Below are 25680 nucleotides of genomic sequence, written 5' to 3'. Positions count from 1 at the left end.
CTATACACAGGAGAATATACAATCGATTTAAGTTTAGCCTCGATATGACCTTTTTCCCCTAGATGGACAATTAGTACACTTAAAATGCTTCTATTATGACCCAATCTTGCCTCACTCCATTAACAGTACAAACTCAACCAGGCAATTCCCATATTTATAGATTATGTTTTGAGAAATAACCAAGGGATATATACGATATTTAGGGAATTACACAGCATAAAGGCCAAATATTTCATTTTAAAATTTGAAGACAAATACAAAAGAACTAAAGTGAGGTGCATTTTATACAAGATACTAGAAATTCATATGGGAATCCTAGAATTAAGTTTTATATTAGAACTTCGAGTCTTCAATTTGATTTATTATGATGACTCAGCACTTTTCCGAACACAGCAATGAGTTAAGTGAAATAATTCTATTCATGGTGATAAAAAATAAAATGTTTATATCAGAAACTTCTAAATAGTGTGATATACATTTGTGATTGAAGTCTGATTGATTTTGATTTCCCTTACTATCTTCAGAACAGGTAAAACGGTATTATTCATTCTGCCATAGGAGACAATACTTACATTTTCTAAATGTACTACTTTTTACAATGTATATAAAAAACTGGACAAAACAGTAATGTGTGGTATTAGTACTTTATTATTCTGTTTTAAAAACTGAAGCAAAATAGTATCTTGACCAACTTCCAGAGAATAATTCTCTAAAAAATATTTCAATGGGTTTCAAAATTTATATTGTAAATATACACACTACAGTTACAGTGGAGATCAGTTCTAACCTCTCATTAGAACTGTCAGAATAATCTGTCATAGAACTGTTCTAACCTGTCCTAGAACAGTTCTAGCTAGAACAGTTCTAGCTAGAACAGTTCTACCCTAGAACTGTTCTAGGTAGAACTGTCAGGATCAGTTCTAGGTAGAACTGACTAAATCAGTTCTAGGTAGAACTGTCAGGATCAGTTCTAGGGTAGAACTGTCTAAAACTGTTCTAGGTAGAACTGACCAAATCAGTTCTAACTGTAGAACTGTCAGCAGAACTGACCAAATCAGTCAGGACTGAAGAACAGTTCTAAATGACGTCACTGCAGAAAGGGCACTTTAGAATTTAGAAGAAAAAATCAGCTCCAATTACTTTACTATATATAATACAGGATTTTTTCTATATTTTTACCGATCAAAATTTACATGTACAAATATCGAAGTGGATAGGAGGTTATCCAACTCATCGGAGAAATATTTTTATAAGATTGCAAATGAAACATCATTGTTTACGTTTCTTCGTTCCCCGTCTTTATCAGTCTCTTCATAAATATAACTCTGCATTTAATTCATGGAAATTTAATCTTAATTTACCTTGTTTGCCTTGGATTTACATTCATGATTTAGGATTCTGTTTTGACAAATGTTCAAACGAAAATTGTACAGTGGATGGATTATGGGATTAATGAAATCAGTGTTGTTAAACGTAAAAAAAACTATGTACATTTGCATAAGCTCGTTGCCAAACTTATACATAACGATTATGAATAATATATGGGAGTCCTGAAAGTCTGAAAATATACTCGATCTGAACATAAATGAAATATTTGCCACTGGACGTTAGGCTACAAACAAAATCAATCATTGGCCTTCTTCAAATTATATATTAACAGTATAGTCAGAATACTATTCCAAGAAGAGAACTTCTCATACATGATACATACATGTACTTTTCATTTTAAAATAAAGTATATGAATCAGTCTTGTGAGTGTTGGATTATGCTATGAAATAGTTTTGTTTAAAAAAACCATCATGAACTACTGACTTAAAAAGTCACTTATGTGACGGTTCAATATTTAATAATTTAAGTTTGGATGTAACGGGTCTTCTGACGTTATTTTGTTATCAACACCCATAGACATAAGTTAGTCATGTGAAAGTAACATCATCAACGTTTTTTTATAGATTGCCAAGGGTTAAACGTTTTGTTAAAATGAAATTTAGAATTAAATTATAAGAAATGACTGTAATATTTTTCTGTCTATTCGAAATAATGTAAAAAATGTGGTGCACACTGTTAAAAAACCCGCTACGCGCATTTATCAGTGTGCACCAAATTTTTTATGTTATTTCTTCATAGACAGAAAAAATATTACAGTCATTCCTTAAATAGTAATATCGATACAGAGAGGAAATAATGGCGCTCTAAAATGATGTGGATAAAATTTGGTGTCCTCTTTATCATACAATATCTGTCCTGACTAAGAAATATTATTGGTTTACAATGAAGCCATATACATGATATATATTTACATGATAAAGAATATATAGATATAGGAAGATCATGAAGATGTGGTGTGAGTGCCAATGAGACAACTCTCCATCCAAATAACAATTTAAAAATAAGTAAACCATTATAGGTCAATGTACGCCCTTCAACACTGAGCCTTGGCTCACACTGAACAACAAACTATAAAAGGTCCCATATGTTCAGTTTTGGTTGATGCGGTCAAATAATTTTGTTATTAAAACGACTCAGTCTGATATATCGAAACTTCTGAAATTTGATAACAATTCAATATTTTGAATAAAAAGAGGACAGGCTGTCATTTGAATTATACAATCCATCGTGATCGGTTTTTGTCTGCTCTATGGTTGGGTTGTTGTTGCCCAGACACATATTTTTGTTCCATGAGTCAGTCTGAGGTATGAAAACTAGCTGATGTTTGTTTCTGATGCAATATTTTGAATAAAAGTAGGAAATGATGGCACTCTCAATCAATGCAATTTTTTTTTGTGGTTGTTGATTTCCAATATTGCAGTTATTTATAAACTACAGTCCCTCTCGACCTAATATTATAACTGATGTACTGTCCAACTATATAGACTTGCATAAAAAAAAAAAAGATGGTCATTTTTGGTTGATGCGGTCAAACGATTTTATTACACGACTCAGTCTGAAGTATGAAAACTACTGATATTTGTTTACGATTCAATACTTTGAATAAAAAGAGGATATGCTGGCTCTATCAATTCATGCGAACAAAATTTTGAAGTCATTGTTTTCCAATATTGCTGTAACTTGTATATCATAGTCCATCTTGACCTAAAATTATAACTGAATTACTGTGCAGCTATATACTAAGCAGATTTGTAGAAAGAAAGAGCAAATAAGGTCAGTTTAGATTGGTGCGGTCAAAATATTTTATTACACGACTCAGTCTGAAGTATGAAAACTACTGATATTTGTTTACGTTTCAATACTTTGAATAAAAAGAGGTCATGCTAGCACTTTAAATTCATGTGAACAAAATTTTGAGGTCATTGTTTTCCAATATTGCTGTAACTTGTATATTACAGTCCCTCTTGACCTAATTTTATAACTGAATTACTGTGCAGCTATATAGATTTGCAGGAAGAAAGAGCAAATAAGGTCAGTTTAGATTGATGCGGTCAAAAGATTTTTGTATAACAAGTCCGTCCGAGGTATGAAAACTACTTGTAAAAAGATATCACATTTGTTTACAATTCAATATTTAAAATAAAAAGAGGACATGCTAGTACTATAAATTGAGTGCAAATAAAATTTTGAAATCATTAATGTTTTCCAATATAATTGGTATCCTTGCCTAACTGGATTCCTGCAGTTTGCAGCTAAATGTATATAGATTTATATGATGAAATCAAATATGATCAGTTTAAGTTAATAGTGGCTCAATGGCAGATCCAGAGCGGTGGGGGGACCCCCTTTTTTGACGATCAATGCATTTGAATGAGGACATTTAGTTGGACCCCCCCCCCCCCCTCCCCTTTAAAACTGCTGGATCCGTCCCTGGTGGTTTGGGCCAGAATAACATATTACACAAAGATTAAGGTCAGATAATTTTTTTATGTAAAATGAGCCATCCTGACTCCCCAAATGACAAATGTAAAACAATTGAAATAAAAATGCCCCCCCCCTTTTCCCAATATTAACGGCTTAATCTATGTTCAAAAATGAAAGAAAAACAAATAACTTGTGTTACACATCAACAAAAGAAAATCACTGAATAACAGGCTCCAGGCTTGGAACAGTCACATACATGCAGAATATGACGGGGTTAAACATGTTCTCTTGCCGACGAAAAATTTGAAATAAAACCGGCAAAATAGCAAAACTCTTTATAATATTAATCGCTATAATAGCCTATTTTGCCGAAGCCTTTATATTTAGACAAAGAGTTCTTAAAACTTATAAATCAAATCTAGCCGTAGAATTTATAAATCAATTCTAGCCGTAGAATTTATAAATCAATTCTAGCCGTAGAATTTATAAATCAATTCTAGCCGTAGAATTTGTAATCAGAACTGTTCTAGAAGTAGAACTGACTAAAACTGTTCTAGAGTTCAGTTCAGTTTCTTGTATATTCCTCCATTAAATGTGGAGCACTACCCAAAGGGTATAGTTTGAGCAACTATTTACACCTTAAAACATAGGGAAACAATTAATTAAATTATATACAGAGATACAGTAGAACTGTCAGGATCAGTTCTAGGTAGAACTGTCCAAATCAGTTCTAGGGTAGAACTGTCAGGATCAGTTCTAGGTAGAACTGTCCAAATCAGTTCTAGGTAGAACTGACCAAATCAGTTCTAGCTAGAACAGTTCTAACCTAGAACTGACTAAAAGGTGTCAGGCTGACAGTTCTACGTACTGTCCTAGAACAGTTCTCCTGACAGATTCTGACAGATTTAATGAGAGGTTAGAAGTGATCTCCACTGTATTTATAGCTAATTAAAAATATATATATTGAACCCTTAAATCCAATCACAGCGCTCCTAAGGTGACTTCCTTCACCTGCCTTGTGTACACAAAAGGTCAACCTAATGCTGGGAAATGTAATACTACTCTTTCCTCTAAAGTAAAAAAAAAAACAGTAAATAACTACCTAACGCAAAATTAAACACAAAAAATAAAAAATAAACACATGAAACACATGAAACTTTTAAACTCTTTATAATATGCAAAATCTATATAAGGATGTTCTTATCCCAAGCTTAAAAACATAGCCGGTTTTGACACAAACTTTTCAACTTTTGATCTTCAGTGCTGTACAACTTTGTACTTTTTTTCACTTTCGATCTTTTATATCTGGGCGTCACTAGTGAGTCTTGTGTGGACGAGGTGCGTCTTTTGGCGTATTGAATTTTAAACCTGATGCTTTTTTTTATTTATTACTCATGTGGTTCTTTGTCTAATACGTTCTCCTATTTATTTGTATTGTATTCCTGTAATATTATGTTGTCATTTCAATGTTATATTTAACATTGCCATTAAAGTGCGCGGTTTGGCATGGCACAAAACCAGGTTTAACCCACCATTTTCTTTAAAACAGTCCTGTACCAAGTCAGGATATGGCCATTGTTATATTATTTTTCGTTTCTGTGTGTGTTACATTTTAACGTTGCGTCGTTTTTTCTCTCTTATTTTTGAGTGTAAATTCACATTGCGATAAGACTTGTCACGGTACTTGTCTATCCAAAATTCATGTATATGGTTCTGATGTTATATTTGTTATTTTCGTGGGATTTTGTCTGATGCTTGGTCCGTTTCTATGTGTGTTACATTTAGTGTGTTGTGTCGTTGTTCTCCTCTTACTAAATATATTCAATGTGTTTCCCTCGGTTTTAGTGTGTTACCCCGATTTTGTTTTTTGTCCATGGATTTATGAGTTTTGAGCAGCGGTATACTACTGTTGCCTTTATCATGTTTATATATGCCACAAAAACAAAAAAAAGTAAAAATCAAATGGTTTCTAATACTGAAATTTTAAAGAAAATCCAAATGTCATTTTTTTCATTTTAAGAAAAAGGCTGCGATCGGGCAAAATATTTAGATAAAGGTATTAGCTTGCAAAAAAACCCAACGTTTTTAGCCTGCTATTTTGCCGGTCCATGAAATAAAATTGAGAATGGAAATGGAAATGGGGAATGCGTCAAAGAAACAACAATCCGACCATAGAACAGACAACAGCAGACGGTAATGAACAGGTCCTGAATGCAGCGAGAAATTCCCGCACCCGGAGGCGTCCTTCAGCTGGCTTCCAAACAAATATATATACTAGTTCAGTGATAATGAACGCCATACTTAACTCCAAATTGTACACAAGAAACTAAAATTGAAAACATTACAAGACTAACAAAGGCCAGAGTCGTAAACTATAGGCACATTTTTCTTGATTTGTCACTCCACTGATATATTTATGAATGTTCTGCTCCGGCAAACTTACTTTTCGGGTCCATGACAGGCTTATAGAAAACTCGCTAACAATATTAAAATATTCATCATATGACCCGTGCATATTCAAGTGAGCATCTCCGACAAGCTTACATTTTTAGTTTAAATATCATCAATACTAGATTCATTTAAAGACTATTTTCAGCTGCATTTCGAATACATATAAAGAAAACCCAACAACGATGAAAACAGTAATCAACTTTGTGTATTTTGCTGGTTTACCTTGACTTTTTGGACTGAAATTATATATTGAAATACATTTAAAAGTTAATCATCTAGGGTTTGCAATCACAGTATAATTATATACCCTAGATTAGTATCTTCTATTCATTTCAAGGGTACCTGAGGTCATCCAAGAAAAAAATATGCAATGTAAATCATGTTTGCGAATTCCAAATTTAAGATTGAACAAATAAGTGTATTACATCATAATTATATACGTTAGGACTCATTTTGTATCTTTAATTTTTTCAAGGATTTGTCACACATGTCACAGTGTAAATAAAAAATAGAATAATGAGTTTTTAGTTTATTCCACAGGTACTTGAGGACAGGACCCTATAGGAGCCTTGTGATGCCCCCCTCCCCCTTTTTTTTTTTTTTTTTAATCGAGCAAAAATATCATTATTTTCGCTTATATTCAGCTCTCTGTATGCTATTTATCACTTCAAATGCAAGGAATACTATCAAATACCAGTTTCTAAAATTTGGGGTTTCTGATATATGTATAGGCGGATCAGAAACCCCAAATTTTAGAAACTGGTATTTGATAGTATTCCTTGCATTTGAAGTGATAAATAGCATACAGAGAGCTGAATATAAGCGAAAATAATGATATTTTTGCTCGATTAAAAAAAAAAAAAAAAAGGGGGAGGGGGGCATCACAAGGCTCCTATAGGGTCCTGTCCTCAAGTACCTGTGGTTTATTCTAGTTTTAGATCATATTATTACACCGCATATATTTGGGGCATTTTTTGCAAGATACCTCAGGGCCTACACCAGCGGACCTTTCGTTCACCTGCCTTCTGTTGGTCCATTGGTCTCCTTGTGTTATTTGTTCTATTGGTCGGATTGTTGACCCTTTGACACGTTATTGGTTTCCACTCTGAATTTTATTATAAACCAGGTTTTCAATTACATTAGCAACTCGACCATATCGACTGGAGACACATCATGTTAGGTATGATCTGCTTAACCCTCTGGAGGACTTATATCAACTACAGTTTTTGAATTGGTTCAATCGTGTTGCTCAGTTTAGTTTTCGTTGTTTTTTGTTGTTTTTTTTATGTGTACTGTTGTATGTGCTTTGGTCGTTTTATTTTTATTTTGCCATTGCGTTGTTAGATATAGGAAGATGTGGTGTGAGTGCCAATGAGACAACTCTCCATCTAAGTAACAATTTAAAAAGTAAACCATTATAGGTTAAAGTACGGCCTTCAACACGGAGCCTTGGCTCACACCGAACAACAAGCTATAAAGAGCCCCAAAATTACTAGTGTAAAACCATTCAAACGGGAAAACCAACGGTCTAATGCAGTTTTCAACTCATGCGTTCGAATATCTGTTTTTGGTATCTTTCGCCTCTCTTTTATTTTTAAACAATAAAATAATTATTCATATTATGATTTTGAATGGTGCATTTAAATCTCTTGTATGTGTTAAAGTTACAAGTACACCCCGTTTGATCTTTGATCTTACAAAAACGCTTTAAATCATGAATTCTTAAATTTCAAAAACTGTACTTCGTAACCTTGTCTTATATGATGAACTATTATGATAGCTTTGCGTACACTACATAATATCAATTGTCTTTGGTGCACAAATACAATACAACACACTACTTATTATATATGTCCTATGCGTATCAATAATTGTATTATTCAAAATATATTCTGCATTTTAAATCAACTATCGAGCTATCGTTTGTAAAGTACTTATTACGTTGAAATGGGAGATAATAACAAACTATGTAATTGTGGTAAGTTCGTTTGAATTGTAATACGCTTCCATTTATTTATAAAATATTGTATTGACATATACATTATATCGAGATTAATTACAGAATAGACATAACATATGATAAATAAAAACAAATAACAAACATCATGGGGTAACATATTTTTAAAAAGTTTACAACAACACAAAATATATCTCCTGTCGTCAGGTCTACAGTATGCTGAATAAACCCGGAACCCTTATATTTCTATTTTTTCCCATTTATCAGTCTACTCAAAGTTTTATTCTTGTAAATATTAAATGATTTGAGTTTCGATTGAAGTCCTTTTTTCTCTTGGAATTTTAAAATGCCTACGAAAACTCGATTCAATATGTAGTGGCTTAAACTTGATACTAAAAATAGGAGGCAAATCGAAAAGTCCGACATTATAGGAACACGAGACAAGATTGTTTCACTTTCGATAATTGAAAAACTAGTATCAGTGAAAAGAAAAATAACAAAAATACTGAGCACCGAGGAAAATTCAAAACGGAAAGTCTCTAATCAAATGACAATCTTATTAAAATATAGATTTTTGATTTCATTATACTACTCATATGTAATATAACGAAATCAGAGATCTATATTTTAGTTGTAAATTCAGCAATTAATGCGAGGTATTTATTGTTGCAAAAATTGAGACGAGTTGTAAACGCAATAATTAAAACTGGTATTTTAGATTAGTTTAAATATGAATTAAGCAGGATTTGCCCCCAAATCGTTAAAATCAAAATCGCGTTTAAGTCTAAAATGACTAATTCGCAATAATGAATGCACGCAATAATTTCTGAATTTACAGTACTGTCAGTAGATTGATCAAATGACAAAATGAAAAGCTCAAACACGAGTTTATACTTCGATTACATGATTTAATGTTCAATTTATTTATCCGCATGGCTCAGTCAATGACAATTATATGCGGGTTCTCACTTTTCTGATCATCTAAATTAATTACATTTGGCACTAAATTATTTGAACTCGTTGAGTTTGTCTCTATCACTGTACAAGAACCCAAGTTATTGCCTTTTAATAGTGCAGCGGTTGCTTCATTCATTAGGTAACCGATTTGTTCTAAAATGCACTTAACATCGTCTTCATGTGCGATTTCGCGAACTTTAACCTTTTCTCCTTCGTGTTCAAATTTGAATACAGACTCCTGCAGTTGAATATAAACAAATCTATGTCCATCAGTAACAACAGCAAATAATGGACATTTGGCGGTCAAGGGGTCATCAACTCGTAATAAATTCGTCTGCAAGATTACCAATTGCAGCAAAGCCTGCGCAACGGCGCTGTCGTTCAAACTTTTGATACTTTTTGTTTCCACACATCCAATTAGTTTATCATCTTTAGCTATGCAATAATCAAATCTGCAGTTCGGGAGAAAATTGCAATTTATATTTTTATCTACCTCGATGTTTAAGCCTAACGATGCACACAGTGGAATAAGTAACGCGTCTAATACCAGCCTACTTCCGCATTCTGTTACCGTGAGAGACTTTAAATGTGAAATACTTTCCTTATCATTATTTTGCTTGCTTTTGTGTTTTTGCACAGACTTAAAAACTTGAAGTTTTTGAAATAATTCTAATTGAATATTTTCTGACACCTTTTCAGCACCAATGGCAAAATATGTCGGCATTTCAATTTTTCGAACTGATTTATCAAAATCAAAGTATTCTGCAATATTTGGTATAGTCCATTTACTGCATGGTTTATCAATGTCAGATTTTTTTGACTTTGGAATATTTTCATTTCGATCTCGTAAACGATTAATTTCAAAATTTGCCTTAATATGGCAAATATCGTCTGCTGACACTTGTAGTGTGACAGGCCTATTGTCGACCTTATTTTTTGTCGTCCCTTTTCTGTTTTCTACCTGCACCGCTATCACTGTATCTGCTCCTGGTTCTGCTGAGCCATCCATCCCCCCATCTCCCAAAGCTTCCGAAAAGTCTGTTGACTTTTCGATTCTCCGGACTGTATCCCTGTATGAATTATCAATATCTGATTTCATTGATGTTGGATTTGTAACGATATCTATTTTCCGATTAATTTTGACATTTCCCACATGGCTCGACACATTGTCTTGAGACATCGATATTGTGCCAGGTTCGTTATTGTCTAATTTAGTTGCTTCCTTCTCTTGCTCGTATTTTTCATGAACCTCTTTTGAACTTCCTGTTGCTTGTTCTGTTCGGCTCTCCATAGTTTTATCTGCGAATAGTTCCTTTTCAAATTTGATTTTTTTACTTGGACTCAAATCTATTTCATTTAGAATATCAAACCGAGGCTGTGATTTCCAATGGTAACCGAACTTTTCCGAAGGAATTGGTTTTAAAATACTCGGACTCATTTCTTCGTCGGACGACTCACACACTATTGTGTTCGTTGTTTCGAAACTAAGCTTGCGGCAGGCAGAATCAGTATCAGAAATATTATATGGTTCTATATATTTAGATCTTTCTTTTGGCCATGTGTCTGCCCGTGACATGCCCACCTGATCTCTGTCGTTAAAATCCATATTGTGTGGTTGGGTTTTGGATTCTTTAACATTAAAATGTTCATACGCTTCCATTGTATTTTTACTTCCACTAATCTCAATAAATCCGCCTTTCTTCTTTAACAACTTGTTCGCAAATTCATTTGCCAGACATTTTGTATTAATTTTAGAATTTAAACATACATTGTTTGTTTGAAAATTATGCACTCTCTTGATACTAGATAGAAAATGTTTCCACTTTTTTTCGTTTTCAAAAGTACGCTGCTTCTGTTGTTTATCCATTTTCTTTCAATGTTTGCCACCTAGGTAAAACAAATATTAAACGATGAAATGACCTTCACCTAAATAAAAAAAAAAACATCAAGCCAACTAAGGTCTCAGACTTTGTAAAACGTCATCAGTGTCTGAGCAGAAAGTTGATGAATCAGAGGTACGTATGTAAAAGAATGTCTAGTCTTTTTTCTAAAAAAGTTCATCTGAAGGTACCTAGACATTGTTGATAAATTTTCCGTATTAACTTCACAAACAATACAGGATGGTCTTTTTTGCGCCTGTCCCAAGTCATGAGCCTCTGGCATTTGTAAGTCTTGTATGATTTTAAATTTAAGTTTCTTGTGTATAATTCGGAGTTTAGTATGACGTCCATTATCACTGTACTATTATGCATATTTTAGGGGCCAGCTGAAGGACACCTACGGGTGCGGGAATTCTAGCTACATTGAAGACCCATTGGTTGCCTTCGGCTATTGTTTGCTCTATGGTCGGGTGGTTGTCGCTTTGACATATTCACCATTTCCTTTCTCAATTTTATTATAACGTGTTATATTGTTGTTTTTATTGGTCTTTGTTCTATTATAAATATTACTTTTACTGTTTGATTGTTTTCTGTGATATTTATTTAACGTGGCTCGGTACTTTTACATCCCGTCAAAGTGTTTGTATTATCTTACATTTTTGCTTGTGTGTTTTGTATTTGCGACTTTTTGTGTTTCGTTGGTTCTTATAACGTGACTCTGTACTTTAAAAGATTCGGTCAGTATGTTATTGTTCTATTATATGTCATTATGTTATATTACCATTATAAATTAGAAAGTACGTGGAACCACAAACGTCAAAATTATCTAATAACGTAGTGGAATGAACTATATGTGAATTCTTATAAATTCTATGGAACTTTTGGACTATTTCTAACCCTGTATGCTAACATTACCAATGTGAAATTTTAAAGTTGAATGTGCATAAACATTGAACGACAAAAAAATGTGACGTATAAATTTTCAGACACGCGAAACTGTTTCTTTAAAAATTGTAACACGATGACGACTGCTGTACCCATATTTTGACTATTTTATTTATTTTATCTGTTGAGTTCAATGTAAATATAACAGAATTTTATGAAACTGTCGTACAAAGTGAGAGGTATTAGCGCTATAAAACCAGGTTTAATCCACCATTTTCTACATTTGGAAATGCCTGTACCAAGTCAGTTGTTGTCCATTCGTTTTTGATGTGTTTTGTCATTAAATTTTGATTTTACCATGTGATTCTCCGTTTTGATTTTCCTCTGAGTTTAGTATTTTTTGTGATTTTACAAAGGCGCACTTAATTGACGAGTTTTTTTTCCGGTGACGGATGAACTCGAAAGTGGTGTATTCAAACGAGAAACGGAATTAATCATTTAAAAAAAATGAATGAACAACTAAATTATATATGAAACACATAAACAAACAACAACCCCTGAATTACAGGCTCCTGATTTGGGACATGCAAATACGCCACTTTCGTCCTGTCACATTTACACGAATGGCCTGAGCGAATGGCGAAGACCGATTTATACATATTAAATTGAAAATAGTCCTACATTGTATGTTTTTACTTTCGGTTTCGGTTTGAAATATGATTACATGGAATTAACATGAAATTTATTTATAACTTTTTTAAGAAAGAATGCATTGTACGTTCTATCAACTTAGAACACACAAATAAATGCATCAGAAATGATAATATCCAGTTTGTCATGTATAATCTAAGTTTTATTTTTGTGTGTATATGAATATTTGATATATAATTATAAAGAACGACAAAACTTACCATACAAACTGACAGAATATTGTTATCAGTAGGTTTTCCGAACTAATTTTAGAATTCTTTGTGATGACGTTATTTATTTATTAACAATCTCATAAAATGACAGTGAACAACAAACATTTAAATGTCCAGCCGAACATATAGTTATCTAATATTGACCTACCTAGTAGTTCGGAACAGGTTTATCTACATGTTTTTATGTTGTGTAATATAGTATCAAGTATCCGTCATACATCAATAATCTAATCTATTTTACAAGGACGTATTTATATAAACTACTTTGTTGTAATAAAATACGTCCTCTTGTGTTTTTTTTCGTGTTTTAGTCGTTTCTAATGCTGTTATCTACGGAAGCGTATTAGCGCCACACATTTTTTTTTAATTTTTCTTCCTATGTTTGCGTTGTAACGCAAACTTTGTTATAACGCAAACCTTTTGATTTCAATTATTCATTAAGTTGTGTATATATGTCCGTCAGTCATTCATTTTGGGTGTGATTTACTAGAAGATAATAAAGAAACATACATACAAGGCCAACTCATTATAATAATAAAAAAGTCATATTTAAATTGAAAGATCAAAAATAATGTCATACAATTGTCCATGTCAAAATGATCTTTCTGCTTTAAAATGAATTATTAATAAGGAAACATTTTTTAAAATCTCAGAATATGATCAGGATTCTTTGATAGAAAGTCATTGAATTTTCATTTCAATACAATGTAGTATTTTTAAGATGTTTGGGTAGTAATGTGAATAGAGAGAACATAATTTTATTAATATAACATCTTCATTTTATACATTTATTGCCAAAGGGTAGCTTAATTGTTGGAATCTAACCTACTTAACACATTTCTCAAACGAGAGCTTACTTTGGAAGTATATTTATATTCGGTTATAGCTATATTAGCAGTGTTAATCTTTATATCTTAGGTATGATAAACCTCAATTTACTCAATTTTCTTTGTAATATATATACTGGTAGTAACATGAATATCGTTTTTGGGGTCCTTTATAGTTTGTTGTTTTGTGTGAGCAAATGCTCCGTGTTGAAGACCGTAATTCGGCCTTTGATGGTTTACTTTTACGAATAGTGACTTAGATGGAGAGTTTTCTTATTGGCACTCATACCACACCTTCTTATATTATTTTGCTCATTATTAGTCATTGATATGATCTAATTATGCAAGCATTTTACTTTGCAATGACAACAAAGGTGATTAATTTTAATATATACAGCTCCCTCCATTAATAACTACTGCATGTTTCCTTTGAATCTTAAATAAGAAATAAGATAAAACAAATGTTTGCGTTATAACACAAAGGTTTGCGTTGTAACGCAAAAAGGTTTGCGTTATAACGCAAAGGTTTGCATTTTAACACAAACATAGGAAGAAAAAAATAATGTGTGGCGCTAATACGCTTCCGTAGTTATCTGCGGGTGTACCTTGTTTCTCAAATACTTTATTTGAACGGAAACTGCTAAAAGTTGCAATGTTCTGTAGACGGAAGCCTATCTCGATATAATAAATCGAGATAACGACATAATAATCCGAAATCTCGATATAACAATTTCGTTTAATCGAGATAACGATGTATTTTTATAGACATCTCGGTAAACGTGATCTCGAATTAAAAAAAAATAATTTAATTTTAATGTCTGTCCCCTGACGGCTTCCGTAAAGTTCAAAGCGGAAGTTTCATAAAAACCTAAAAAAAAAAAAAAAGGAAAAGGAAAATAGTGATTATTACTGTAAAATGGCTATGTTAAATGTATAGCCAAGACTGCGGCGAGACATTGCGTTACCAAACATATGACAAACATACAATATAACCCAACATACCAGGACTACACTAAGGTGTGACTATAACAAGCGTAAACTGATGAGAATGCAAGTTTTTTTTAACAGATATAATCTTTCGCAATCTAATTAAAATATTGATCTCTGATTACGTTACAATACAAATGAGCAGTAAAACGTAATTAAAGATCAATATTTTAATTAGATTGAATCTTTCGAAAACAAATACTATGATCATACGGTGTCTTCCCGATTGTCCCACTTTTTGAAATTACAGGTAAAAAGGTAATGAAACTTTGTGGGACAATCGGGAATATGTTTGTGGGACAATTGGGAAGTTTAAATGTGGGACAATTGGGAACTGTTTTTATAATGATTAATTTGTTTTTATAGCGTGTTGCAGTTAATCAAAGGTTACTAATCAATGTAACTTATAAAATATGAACAAAATAAGAACAAATAATAATATTTACATATTTTATTTTGCTCATAGTAGGTACAATTGAAGTATCATATAATATTAAATGAAGTCTTTTAAAAAAACAATTTTTTTTAGTCAGTACTGCGAGTACTCTCAGATCTGTACTTAGTGTCTTTATTGTGGTGATGTCCCAAGCCAGGAGCCTGTCAGTCAGTGGTTGTCGTTTGTTGCCGTGTAACATATTTGTTTTTCGTTCATTATTTTGTACATGAATTATGCCATTAGTTTTCTCGTTTTACATTAGTCGTTTTGGGGCCTTTTGAAGCTATGTGGTATGGGATTTGCTCATTGCTGAAGGCCGTATGGTGACCTATAGTTGTTAATTGCTGTGTCATTTGGTCTCTTTGGGAGAGTTGTCTCATTGACAATCATACCACATCTTCTTATTTCTTATGGAAGTTTGGCTCTTCTTTATAATTGGTGAAGAGTCCTGTTGACTGCAAAAACAATTGGAAAATTGGAAAAACAACCTTTAATAGTAATTCTTGGAAAGGCTGATCTGGAAAAATTCTAGACAGCAGCAAATTTAGAGAAAGTAGATGGGGGTACACGAAATGATTTTACCAGAAACATGTGCATCCCATATACAAAAAAAATCTTTCAAAATTTCTCAAATATGTATTTTTTCAATGAATTATAACAAAGAGGTTGAAATAATTATGTCACCCGATCGACAATGTCGGGTGACATATTGCTTTTCCTCTGTTTCTTTTTCTGTATTATTATTATTCTTCCACCTTTTTTGTCCGGCAGTTTTCTCGGAGCCAATGGAACCAATCTTAATGAAAGTTAACTATAATGAGGAACACCGAATTTCGGGTTGCAGTAGGTCTAAGACCATAAAAAATGGCTGCCGTTACCATGGAAACGGAACAATTGTGAAAAATTAAAGTTTTAGGATTTAAAGAATTATTTGGAGTTGCTTTAACTTAGAATCATTATATTTTGATACAATGTAGGTGCCGGGCATATACTGGTTTTTGATGATTTTGGCAATCATTGGAACTATCATGTTGCCATGGAAACTACACCAAAAATTTCCAAAATATCAAAATGCTCCAAATTTTATAAAACTCAACAGGAACGATGAGCAACATTGGTAGATGTGTTTTATGGCGTTGGAATTTCAAAAATGTCTGCCGTTACCATGGAAACAAGTCAAATATGGTCAAATATGCTTCAAAAACCTAAAAGTGGCATTTACTTTCTTAAAATGGTAGGTCAAATCCATTGAAACTCTGATGGTATGTTCCCTCCTATGTACCAATGTGGTATCTGCCATTAAAATTTTGGAAAGGTCTCTGTTACCATAGTAACCAACCAAAATGTCAAAAATTTCCAAAATTTCAAAATGCTCCAAAAAAGATGAAACTTTATATGATTGTTGACTGCCAGGTCTGAATAACATTTTTGAAGTTGGAATTTCCAAAATGGCTACCGTTGCCATGGAAAATGCAGAAATGTCAAATATTTTCAAAATGCTCCAAACTTAATGAAATTTTATATTATTGTTAACTGGCATGTACACATGATACTTTTGACTTTGAAATTTCCAAAATTGCTGCCGTTGCCATGGAAACAGAAGAAATGTGAAACTTTTGAAAATCCTCTAAATGTACTGAAAATGTACAAAAAGATAAATCGCAATTCATAAATCTGTATTCACTGTATAAATTATTTTGAAATGGCTGCCGCTTAGTGGCAATGGGGGAAGGGTGACATCCGCTATTGCTTGCAATGGCAATTCTAGTTAGATTTGTGTTCTAAAAAAAGAGAAAATTCCAAAATTGACAATTTGACAGAATGGTCAATTTGACACAAAAAAGCAATAAAATTTTATAAAACTTTCTTAAATTAACACCTACTTCTAGTGTTTTTTTTTAAGTTAAATCTATTCAGATTGGTCCACTCTATCTTTATTGAAAGTATGAAAAAAAGTAAAGTTTAATTGTGAAACTGTGATTTTTTTTCATGATAATAGCCCCAAAATGGATAACATTTGATGAAAACTGAGAAAATTTTCAGAATTGGGTTCTTTCAAATGGCTGTAGCAAAAATAAGTGCACCACCATCTCATTTTCGTCACCAATTATTTTTCTAGAGTCATATATAAACCCCAAAATCAGGTTCAGAAAAAAAGTTTAATTCAAGACCTTAAAAGATCTTTTTCATCAATCAGAAATATTATATTTTTTTAATCAAAAGTGTATCAATCTAATGATTTAAAAAACATTTTTTTTTATACTTTTATAAAATTAATGTTAAATGTGCAATAATTAATTCTTGTTTATTTAGCAAAACAAACAACAGTTACCTTGTTTATCTAAGAACATTTTACTACATAAAATAATGTGGGACAATCAGAACTTTTCATGTGGGACAATCAGAACTCTAAAATTTTAAAAAGTGGGACAATCGGGAATAAACCGATCATACATGTATATCAGGTCTTTGTTTTGTTTTTGTTTTGCTTTGTTTTTGTTTTGTTTTGTTTTGTTTTCTTGCTTAGTTTTATTTTTATTTTTTGTTGAATTATGTAGCCAAGGCCTAGGGTGTGCGGATTTTGTTAACTTTGTTAAGATAATTATATTATTATTATTATTATTTAAACAAGAGCATAATATTATTCACGCTCAATATGTTTCACACTTAGGGTCATTTCCATGTATCCCAATCTCTACTTTTTATCACAGTATCCTAGTCATATGTGTGTACTTAACAATTTTAACAAGATAATGACTTATTTCTAAACAGAACACAAGATACAAAAAAAGCCCAGAAGACTGCCAAAAATCGTAAATGAGATAAAAGTTGGTGAATTTTGAAAATGTATGTGAGATGGACATCGTTAACCAGAACAAATTATGTTTGAAGTAAAGCTACATCTTGTATGCATTGTCTTTCAGATACAAATTAAATTATTTTAGTTAAAGGGCACTACTTGTCAATTCCATGTGCAACAAATAGACTCAATATAAGCGATATAAACATAAATAAAGATGTAAATAGATAGCAATAATAAAATTGAGAATGGAAATTGGGAATGTGTCAAAGAAACAACAACCCGACATTAGAAAAAAAAAACAACAGCAGAAGGACACCAACAGGTCCTCAATGTAGCAAAAAAAAAATCCGCACTCGGAGGGGTCCTTCATCTGGCCCCTAAACAAATATATACTAGTTCAGTGATAATGAGCGCCATACTAATTTCCAAATTGCACACAAGAAACTAAAATTAAAATAATACAAGACTAACAAAGGCCAGAGGCTTCTGACTTGGGACAGGCGCAAACATGCATACTCGTGCTCTTGGATTTTTCTAGGTCTGTTTAATTTCATGTTATAGATTACATATATATGTTAATCTTCGTTTTTACAGGTATAAGAATGATTTTTTTGGTGGATCGAATCATTCAATTAAATGATTTACCTTACAATCTTGACATTCTTTTCCTTTAAAATAACAGAACACACACAGTCCATGCGTTTTCCATCTCTATCTAAGGGATTATATTAAAATTCGAATGACTAAGGATTCAAGGAGGTTAGATTATTTACACGCACATTGATAATTCATCATAAATGTGTCCTAGCTTATTTTGACAAAATTGAATCATAAAATTGAGAATGGAAATTGGGGATGTGACAAAGAGACAACAACCCAACCATGGATAAGACAACAGCTGAAGGCCATCAAGTGTCGACAATACTGCAAAAAACTCTCGCTCTCGGGGTAGTCCTTCATCTGTCCCCTAAATAAATATTTTACTAGTTCATTGATAATAGACGTCATAGTAAACTCCAAATTATACATAAGAAACAAAAATTAGAAATTTCATACTGGCTGCTTTAAGCGAATTATCATTTTACCTTTTCAATTTTGTTAATGGTTGAATAACAGACAATCATATTCTAGATTTTTATATATCTCGTAGATAGTGCCCCTTTAATATCATATATATTTCGATGCACATTAGTCTTGCCATTCTACGGTCAACATTGAAATACAACAGTTTGAGTAGAATACTTTCCGTTTGGAATACCGATTAAGCTAGCTTATTTTAAACACAGCTTATGTTTGTCGGGGACCAGACTATATTAATAGCAACATTGACCTCAATATAGTGATGCTCATCGTGATATTGAATATATCCATTGAAAATTACAAATCTGCTTCATCGCAAAAATAAAACAGGACATCTTTATATTGCAATTCCAAGCCCTGAATATGCATATGTAATACTTGCCGCTGGATCTTATGCAGTGATCAATCAGATTGACACCAAGAACCAAATTTCAATTGAAAACTTGACTTTTTATGTTCAAAATGTTCTCTCGGACGGTAACAATTTTAAAACCGTAGTCAAACACACATGTAAATGGATTCTACGAATTGTCAAAAAAAAAAGAAAAGGGACAAATGTTGTGTCCCGTGTCATATTGTTAATGCTCCAGCAAACAAGCAGCATACAAACAAGACAAATATTGTGTCACGTGTCATATCGTTTATGCTGCTGGATAAACATGCTGTGTGTGTGTCATATTGTTAATGCTCCAGCAAACAAGCAGCATACACACAAGACAAATGTTGTGTGTGTCATATTGTTAATGCTGCAGCAAACAAGCAGTATACAAACCGGACAAATGTTGTGTGTGTCATATTGTTAATGCTGCAGCAAACAAGCAGTATACAAACCGGACAAATGTTGTGTGTGTCATATTGGTTATATTCCAGTAACAAGCAGAATGCACCCAAGACAGATAATGTGTGTGTCATATTAGTAATACTCCAGGGTACATACAGCATACAAACAGGACATATGTTGTGTGTGTCATATTGGTAATACTCCAGGGTACATACAGCATACAAACAAGACAGATGTTGTGTGTGTCATATTGGTAATACTCCAGGGTACACACAGCATACAAACAAGACAGATGTTGTGTGTGTCATATTGGTAATACTCCAGGGTACATACAGCATACACACAAGACAGATGTTGTGTGTGTCATATTGGTAATACTTCAGGGTAAATACAGCATACACACAAGACAGATGTTGTGTGTGTCATATTGGTAATACTCAAGGGTACATATAGCATACACACAAGACAGATGTTGTGTGTGTCATATTGGTAGTACTCCAGGGTAAATACAGCATACACACAAGACAGATGTTGTGTTTGTCATATTGATAATACTCCAGGGTACATACAGCATACACACAAGACAGATGTTGTGTGTGTCATATTGGTAATACTCCAGGGTACATACAGCATACAAACAAGACAGATGTTGTGTATGTCTTATTGGTAATACTCAAGGGTACATATAGCATACACACAAGACAGATGTTGTGTGTGTCATATTGGTAATACTCCAGGGTACATACAGCATACATACAAGACAGATGTTGTGTGTGTCATATAGGTAATACTCCAGGGTACATACAGCATACACACAAGACAGATGTTGTGTGTGTCATATTGGTAATACTCCAGGGTACATGCATCATACAAACAAGACAGATGTTGTGTGTGTCATATTGGTAATACTCCAGGGTACATACAGCATACACACAAGACAGATGTTGTGTGTGTCATATTGGTAATACTCCAGGGTACATACAGCATACAAACAAGACAGATGTTGTGTGTGTCATATTGGTAATACTCCAGGGTACATACAGCATACATACAAGACAGATGTTGTGTGTGTCATATAGGTAATACTCCAGGGTACATACAGCATACACACAAGACAGATGTTGTGTGTGTCATATTGGTAATACTCCAGGGTACATGCATCATACAAACAAGACAGATGTTGTGTGTGTCATATTGGTAATACTCCAGGGTACATACAGCATACACACAAGACAGATGTTGTGTGTGTCATATTGGTAATACTCCAGGGTACATACAGCATACAAACAAGACAGATGTTGTGTATGTCATATTGGTAATACTCCAGGTTAAATACAGCATACACATAAGACATATGTTGTGTGTGTCATATAGGTAATACTTCAGGGTACATACAGCATACAAACAAGACAGATGTTGTGTGTGTCATATTGGTAATACTCCAGGTTAAATACAGCATACACATAAGACATATGTTGTGTGTGTCATATAGGTAATACTTCAGGGTACATACAGCATATAAACAAGACAGATGTTGTGTGTGTCATGTTGGTAATACTCCAGGGTACATACAGCAAACACACAAGACAAATGTTGTGTGTGTCATATTGCTAATGCTCTAGCATACAAACATCGTCTATGGCTTTTGTGAAACATCTACATGGCCTTTATTTGTGTTGTGTGTGATTTTCATGTTCATTTATATGTTCGGAGTTTAGTATGGTGTCCATTTCGCTTTACTAGTAAAATACATTATTTGTTAATTACGGACCAGTTGTTTAGTAAGGTTAATGTCTCTTTGACAAGTTCGCCGTTTTATTTTTATGGTTTTTTTTACAAATCTTATGTTATATCTTTTTTTCAGCTTCTTGGAAAAGTAAAAATGTTCAGAAATTAATTTTGATATGATAACGTAAGTACACCATATTTAACAAAAATGCGCTGAGATCTTTTAATGTGGTCACTCTCTTACATATAGATAACTTTTGACGGACTTTGCTTCTCAAATAATAATATTATTCAATATCAAATAGAGCCTTAACTCACCTTTACGAATCATTATTTCGAAATTTTTTTAACATTGTAAAATGAATTAATCAAACACGAGGCACTCACAAACCCATATAAACCGTGCAAGGAAACTAAATGCGTCTCGTTATTGATACATCAGTTATAGGAAGTAGATATAAAAACCACATGTGGTATGATTGCCAATGAGACAACTCTCCACAAGAGACCAAAATGTCACACAGAAATAAACAGCATATTACACATTTCTTCAGAAGTTGGTGCAACATTTGTGCAACACAACATATGTTTTACATGAGTTTTGTGTTATCTTAATTTATCACAAGATGTTCTATCAAATTCGTATACCAATGTTTCAAATCTTAACGGGTTGAATATCTATCTCTCACTTACGAATTATTGAAACTCGTATGTCGTATTAACAACATACGGGTATCTAAGTCATCCTTGTTCCAGTGCCAAGCAGTAAACTGGTCCGCCGTTCCATCTATAGTTTTGCACCAAAGGAACGGGTTGGTTCCATTGTCACATGGACATATATTGGACAAGTTTTACAAATTCAACGACTCGCTAATAAAATTTACCAATTATAGTGATAGTTAATTGACCTCAAATGTTAATACTGTGATGCCGCAAAATAAATAAGTATCTGTTAATTAACCACATGGTGGTAGCGCAGATAAATGACCAACGAACGTGTTAACATGTTTTTGGGAAACTGAGTATCTTGTATTCCCTTAAGAACTCAGTAGGGTTATACATGTGTTAATTTCTTGTTTGATTTCCTATCAGTATAACACATAATAAACATAGCACACGATGCACTAGTCTCGTCGAATTATCAAATCCCGCGGTCAGAATTCTGAACACGGGATTCAGGCCATACCTGTTGTCAGTGTAACGATAAGTGAACACAATAGGGGTCCAGTTTATGCCAACAGATGAGGGACAGGAATCCAGTCTATATAAACTATGTCATTCTTAAATGTTCCATTGTTAAGTCAGAGTTACCATGGATACGTGTTATAAACAGTACAATAATATAACTATACTGAATATTTTTCTGCATGCATGTTAAAAGGAAACCTCAAAATGTTGCGTTTTAAATGTTATATATCTTCAGTATCTGATAGAGTTGTTTTTCTATGATATATATTATTTTCTGAATCTTTTTTTGCAATTTTACAATCCATATTTAATTGCAGAAGTTTAATATACAGCATTGCGACTTATTTCTAAATAGGTGAATGATACTAAAGGGATATTAAACCTCAGGAGTTGAAAACAAACTGACAGAGTGCGCGAAACAATTCAAGAGAGGTATCCAAAACCATTAGTCGAAAACATACTGCTAATGTCATGGCGAAAAACGAAAAAAGATTTCAAGACAAATAGAACTAAAGACTAAGCAACACAAATCCACTAAAATCAGTAGGTGATTTCAGGTCATATTTTGTTTTAGGATTTCTTATGTTCAAACTTTAGTATTAGTACTTTGGGTTTTTAATGACTACAAAACTTATTTTATTTCTAGTTGCAGATTAAAGTTAGGATGTCTAGCCTCTGTTGTTATGTTCTGTGGATACATTCCCTTGTTTGTATGGATATATATGAGCAAAAAGTACGAAAATAATATCCATATTAAGATTCCAACTGTCCATAATCAGTCACGTGACAAGCATGTGCGTTCATTTCAAGTGTTTGACAGTTCATATATTAATGTGAAGGATTTTCGGAATACAGAATATAAGTTCGTGCACTATTCTTTGCCCAATATTTCTTATCCTTTTAATTGTACTGGAACATTAGATCTGGAACCTCAAAGTTTTCTTCATAAAATACAGGGACCAGTCGAGGACATTCTTTGCATGGTAAGTGATTTTTTTAATTATGACTCGAATCCCATTTAGGAGTGGGCAATGTTTGTAGTTGTATTTGAATTCCAAACATTCTCGTTCTTTTATATAGATTGGACCATTGGTTTTCCCGTTTAGATGGACTTAAACTAATAATTTTTTAGGCTCTTTATAGCTTGCTATTCAGTATGGGCCAAGGCTGCTTGTTGGGACCGTACTTTGACCTATAATAGTTTACTTTTACAAATTTGACTTGGATGGATATGACATAGAGGATTTTGTTCGGCTTTTTCATTTTGTAATCTTTAATGTTTCGGTTCTTTCTTCAATTTTTTTTTAATCTTAATTCTCTATTCTTTGTATTTTAGCACCTAAATTTGTCGCTTTTCCTTATTTAATTGCATAATTTTCTCTATAACGTATCTTTCGATGCGACTTTATGTAGCCATTGTGCTGTAGATTTATCCAATAATCAAATGATATGTAAACTCCAATGCAGCTCTCATAAACTAAGCATATATACTGCTTGGTGCATTTTTTCAACATAAATACCTCCTTTTTTCATCATATTTTCAATGTTGTCCAACGAATAAGCACCTATGTTAATGGATGACTAGGACATATAAGGGCGTTTTTCAATAAAAGCGTAAATTTCAGACCTAAAAAAAAATGGAAAATTTGTAAACAAAAAGTGCAATCTTAAATATTCTTAAAATTATATTATTTTCCTAAATTGTGTACTGTTTCGAAAAAAAAAGTCCCCTATGAAACTTCTAAACACACATATTTTTTGCAATTTTAGATGTTTCCTATAAACATTCCAGTTTGTTTACTTTAAATACTAGAAAAATATCATTTTTTTTCTGAGTTGGTAAACCATTTTTATTGATAAAGACAGCACTTCAGATATGAAGGTTCAACTCATGTTACGTAGTGGACATTTTGATGCGTTTCGTAGTGGACAAAAAGTTTCGTAGTTGACATCAACCCTATCATATGTTAATAAAAACATAAAAAAAATTACATGAAACTAACCCTTGTTATTTGTTTTGCACGAATATAATTTAAAAGAGATTTACAAAAGACTGTATGGTAGTGGTAGTGTCCACTACGAAACGTTTTTCTCCCCTTCTTGTTTCGTAGGGGACCGTTTCGTAAGGGACGTGTTCGCATGTTTTTTTTCTCCCCACAATCCCTATATTACGACTGATTGTATTCATCAAAGCATTTATCAAGCTGTACACTGATATTTTTTCATAATTTTAAAACCAGATACTGAAAAATATAAAAAAAAAGAAGATATGGTATGATTGCCAATGAGACAACTATCCACAAAAGACCAAAATGACACAAACATTAACAATTATAGGTCACCGTACGGCCTTCAGAAATGGGCAAAGCCCATACCGCATATAGTAAGCTATAAAAGGCCCCGATAAGACAATGTAAAACAATTCAAACGAGAAAACTAACGGCATTATGTATGTAAAAAAAAATGAACGAAAAACAAATATGTAACACATAAACAAACGACAATCACTGAAAAACAGGCTCCTGACTTGGGACAGGCACATACATAAATAATGTGGCGGGGTTAAACATGTTAGCGGGATCCCAACCGAAGGAGATTTGACCCGTTTCCTAGTGGACATTATCAAAAATACGGTATCATTCTGGTCGATTTGATGTGCTCAATTTTTCTTACCAATAATTTTATTGCCGTTATAAAAGCACTACTCCTTTTGTAAGACCCTAATATTTATATCTCTTGCAAACAAAAATTACATTGATTTTATAAAACTGTTTATTGGCAAATTTTAATGACTCCGTTTCGTAGTGGACATTTTGTGATGGACTAATTAGAATACCTATATTGAAAGCTGTTTATTTTAAAAAAGATGTTGGCTCTGAAGATACTTTTGATTTATTAAAGAACGCATGTAAAGTAAAAAAAACATGTTTTTCTTCAATTTTTTACGATATTTTAGAATATGAATGTTGAACAGGCGGTCTAG

The 25680-nt window shown here is 32.8% G+C and overlaps 2 protein-coding genes across 2 annotated transcripts in view; one reads left to right on the top strand and one right to left on the bottom strand.

Moving 5' to 3' along the window:
• The first annotated feature begins 8157 nt into the window (after positions 1-8157).
• The window catches only part of LOC134700941 (uncharacterized), a 55887-nt gene continuing 38364 nt past the window's right edge, over positions 8158-25680 (top strand). The window contains exons 1-3 of the mRNA XM_063562088.1: positions 8158-8243; positions 21646-21693; positions 23344-23680. Of these exons, the coding sequence (XP_063418158.1) occupies positions 21686-21693; positions 23344-23680 (345 nt within the window). The 5' untranslated portion in view covers positions 8158-8243; positions 21646-21685. The remainder of the gene's footprint in view (positions 8244-21645; positions 21694-23343; positions 23681-25680) is intronic.
• Positions 8609-13059, bottom strand: LOC134700988 (uncharacterized). Its single transcript, XM_063562132.1, has 2 exons — positions 12856-13059; positions 8609-11066 (listed from the first exon to the last, which is right to left on the bottom strand). The coding sequence occupies exon 2, from the start codon at positions 11044-11046 to the stop codon at positions 9160-9162; it is 1887 nt and encodes a 628-aa protein (XP_063418202.1). The 5' UTR covers positions 11047-11066; positions 12856-13059; the 3' UTR covers positions 8609-9159.

This window comes from Mytilus trossulus, unplaced genomic scaffold (assembly GCF_036588685.1).
Source record: "Mytilus trossulus isolate FHL-02 unplaced genomic scaffold, PNRI_Mtr1.1.1.hap1 h1tg000210l__unscaffolded, whole genome shotgun sequence".
NCBI lineage: Eukaryota > Metazoa > Mollusca > Bivalvia > Mytilida > Mytilidae > Mytilus > Mytilus trossulus.
Note: the sequence above shows the minus strand (reverse complement) of the source record. Positions and strands in the feature narration are given on the sequence as shown.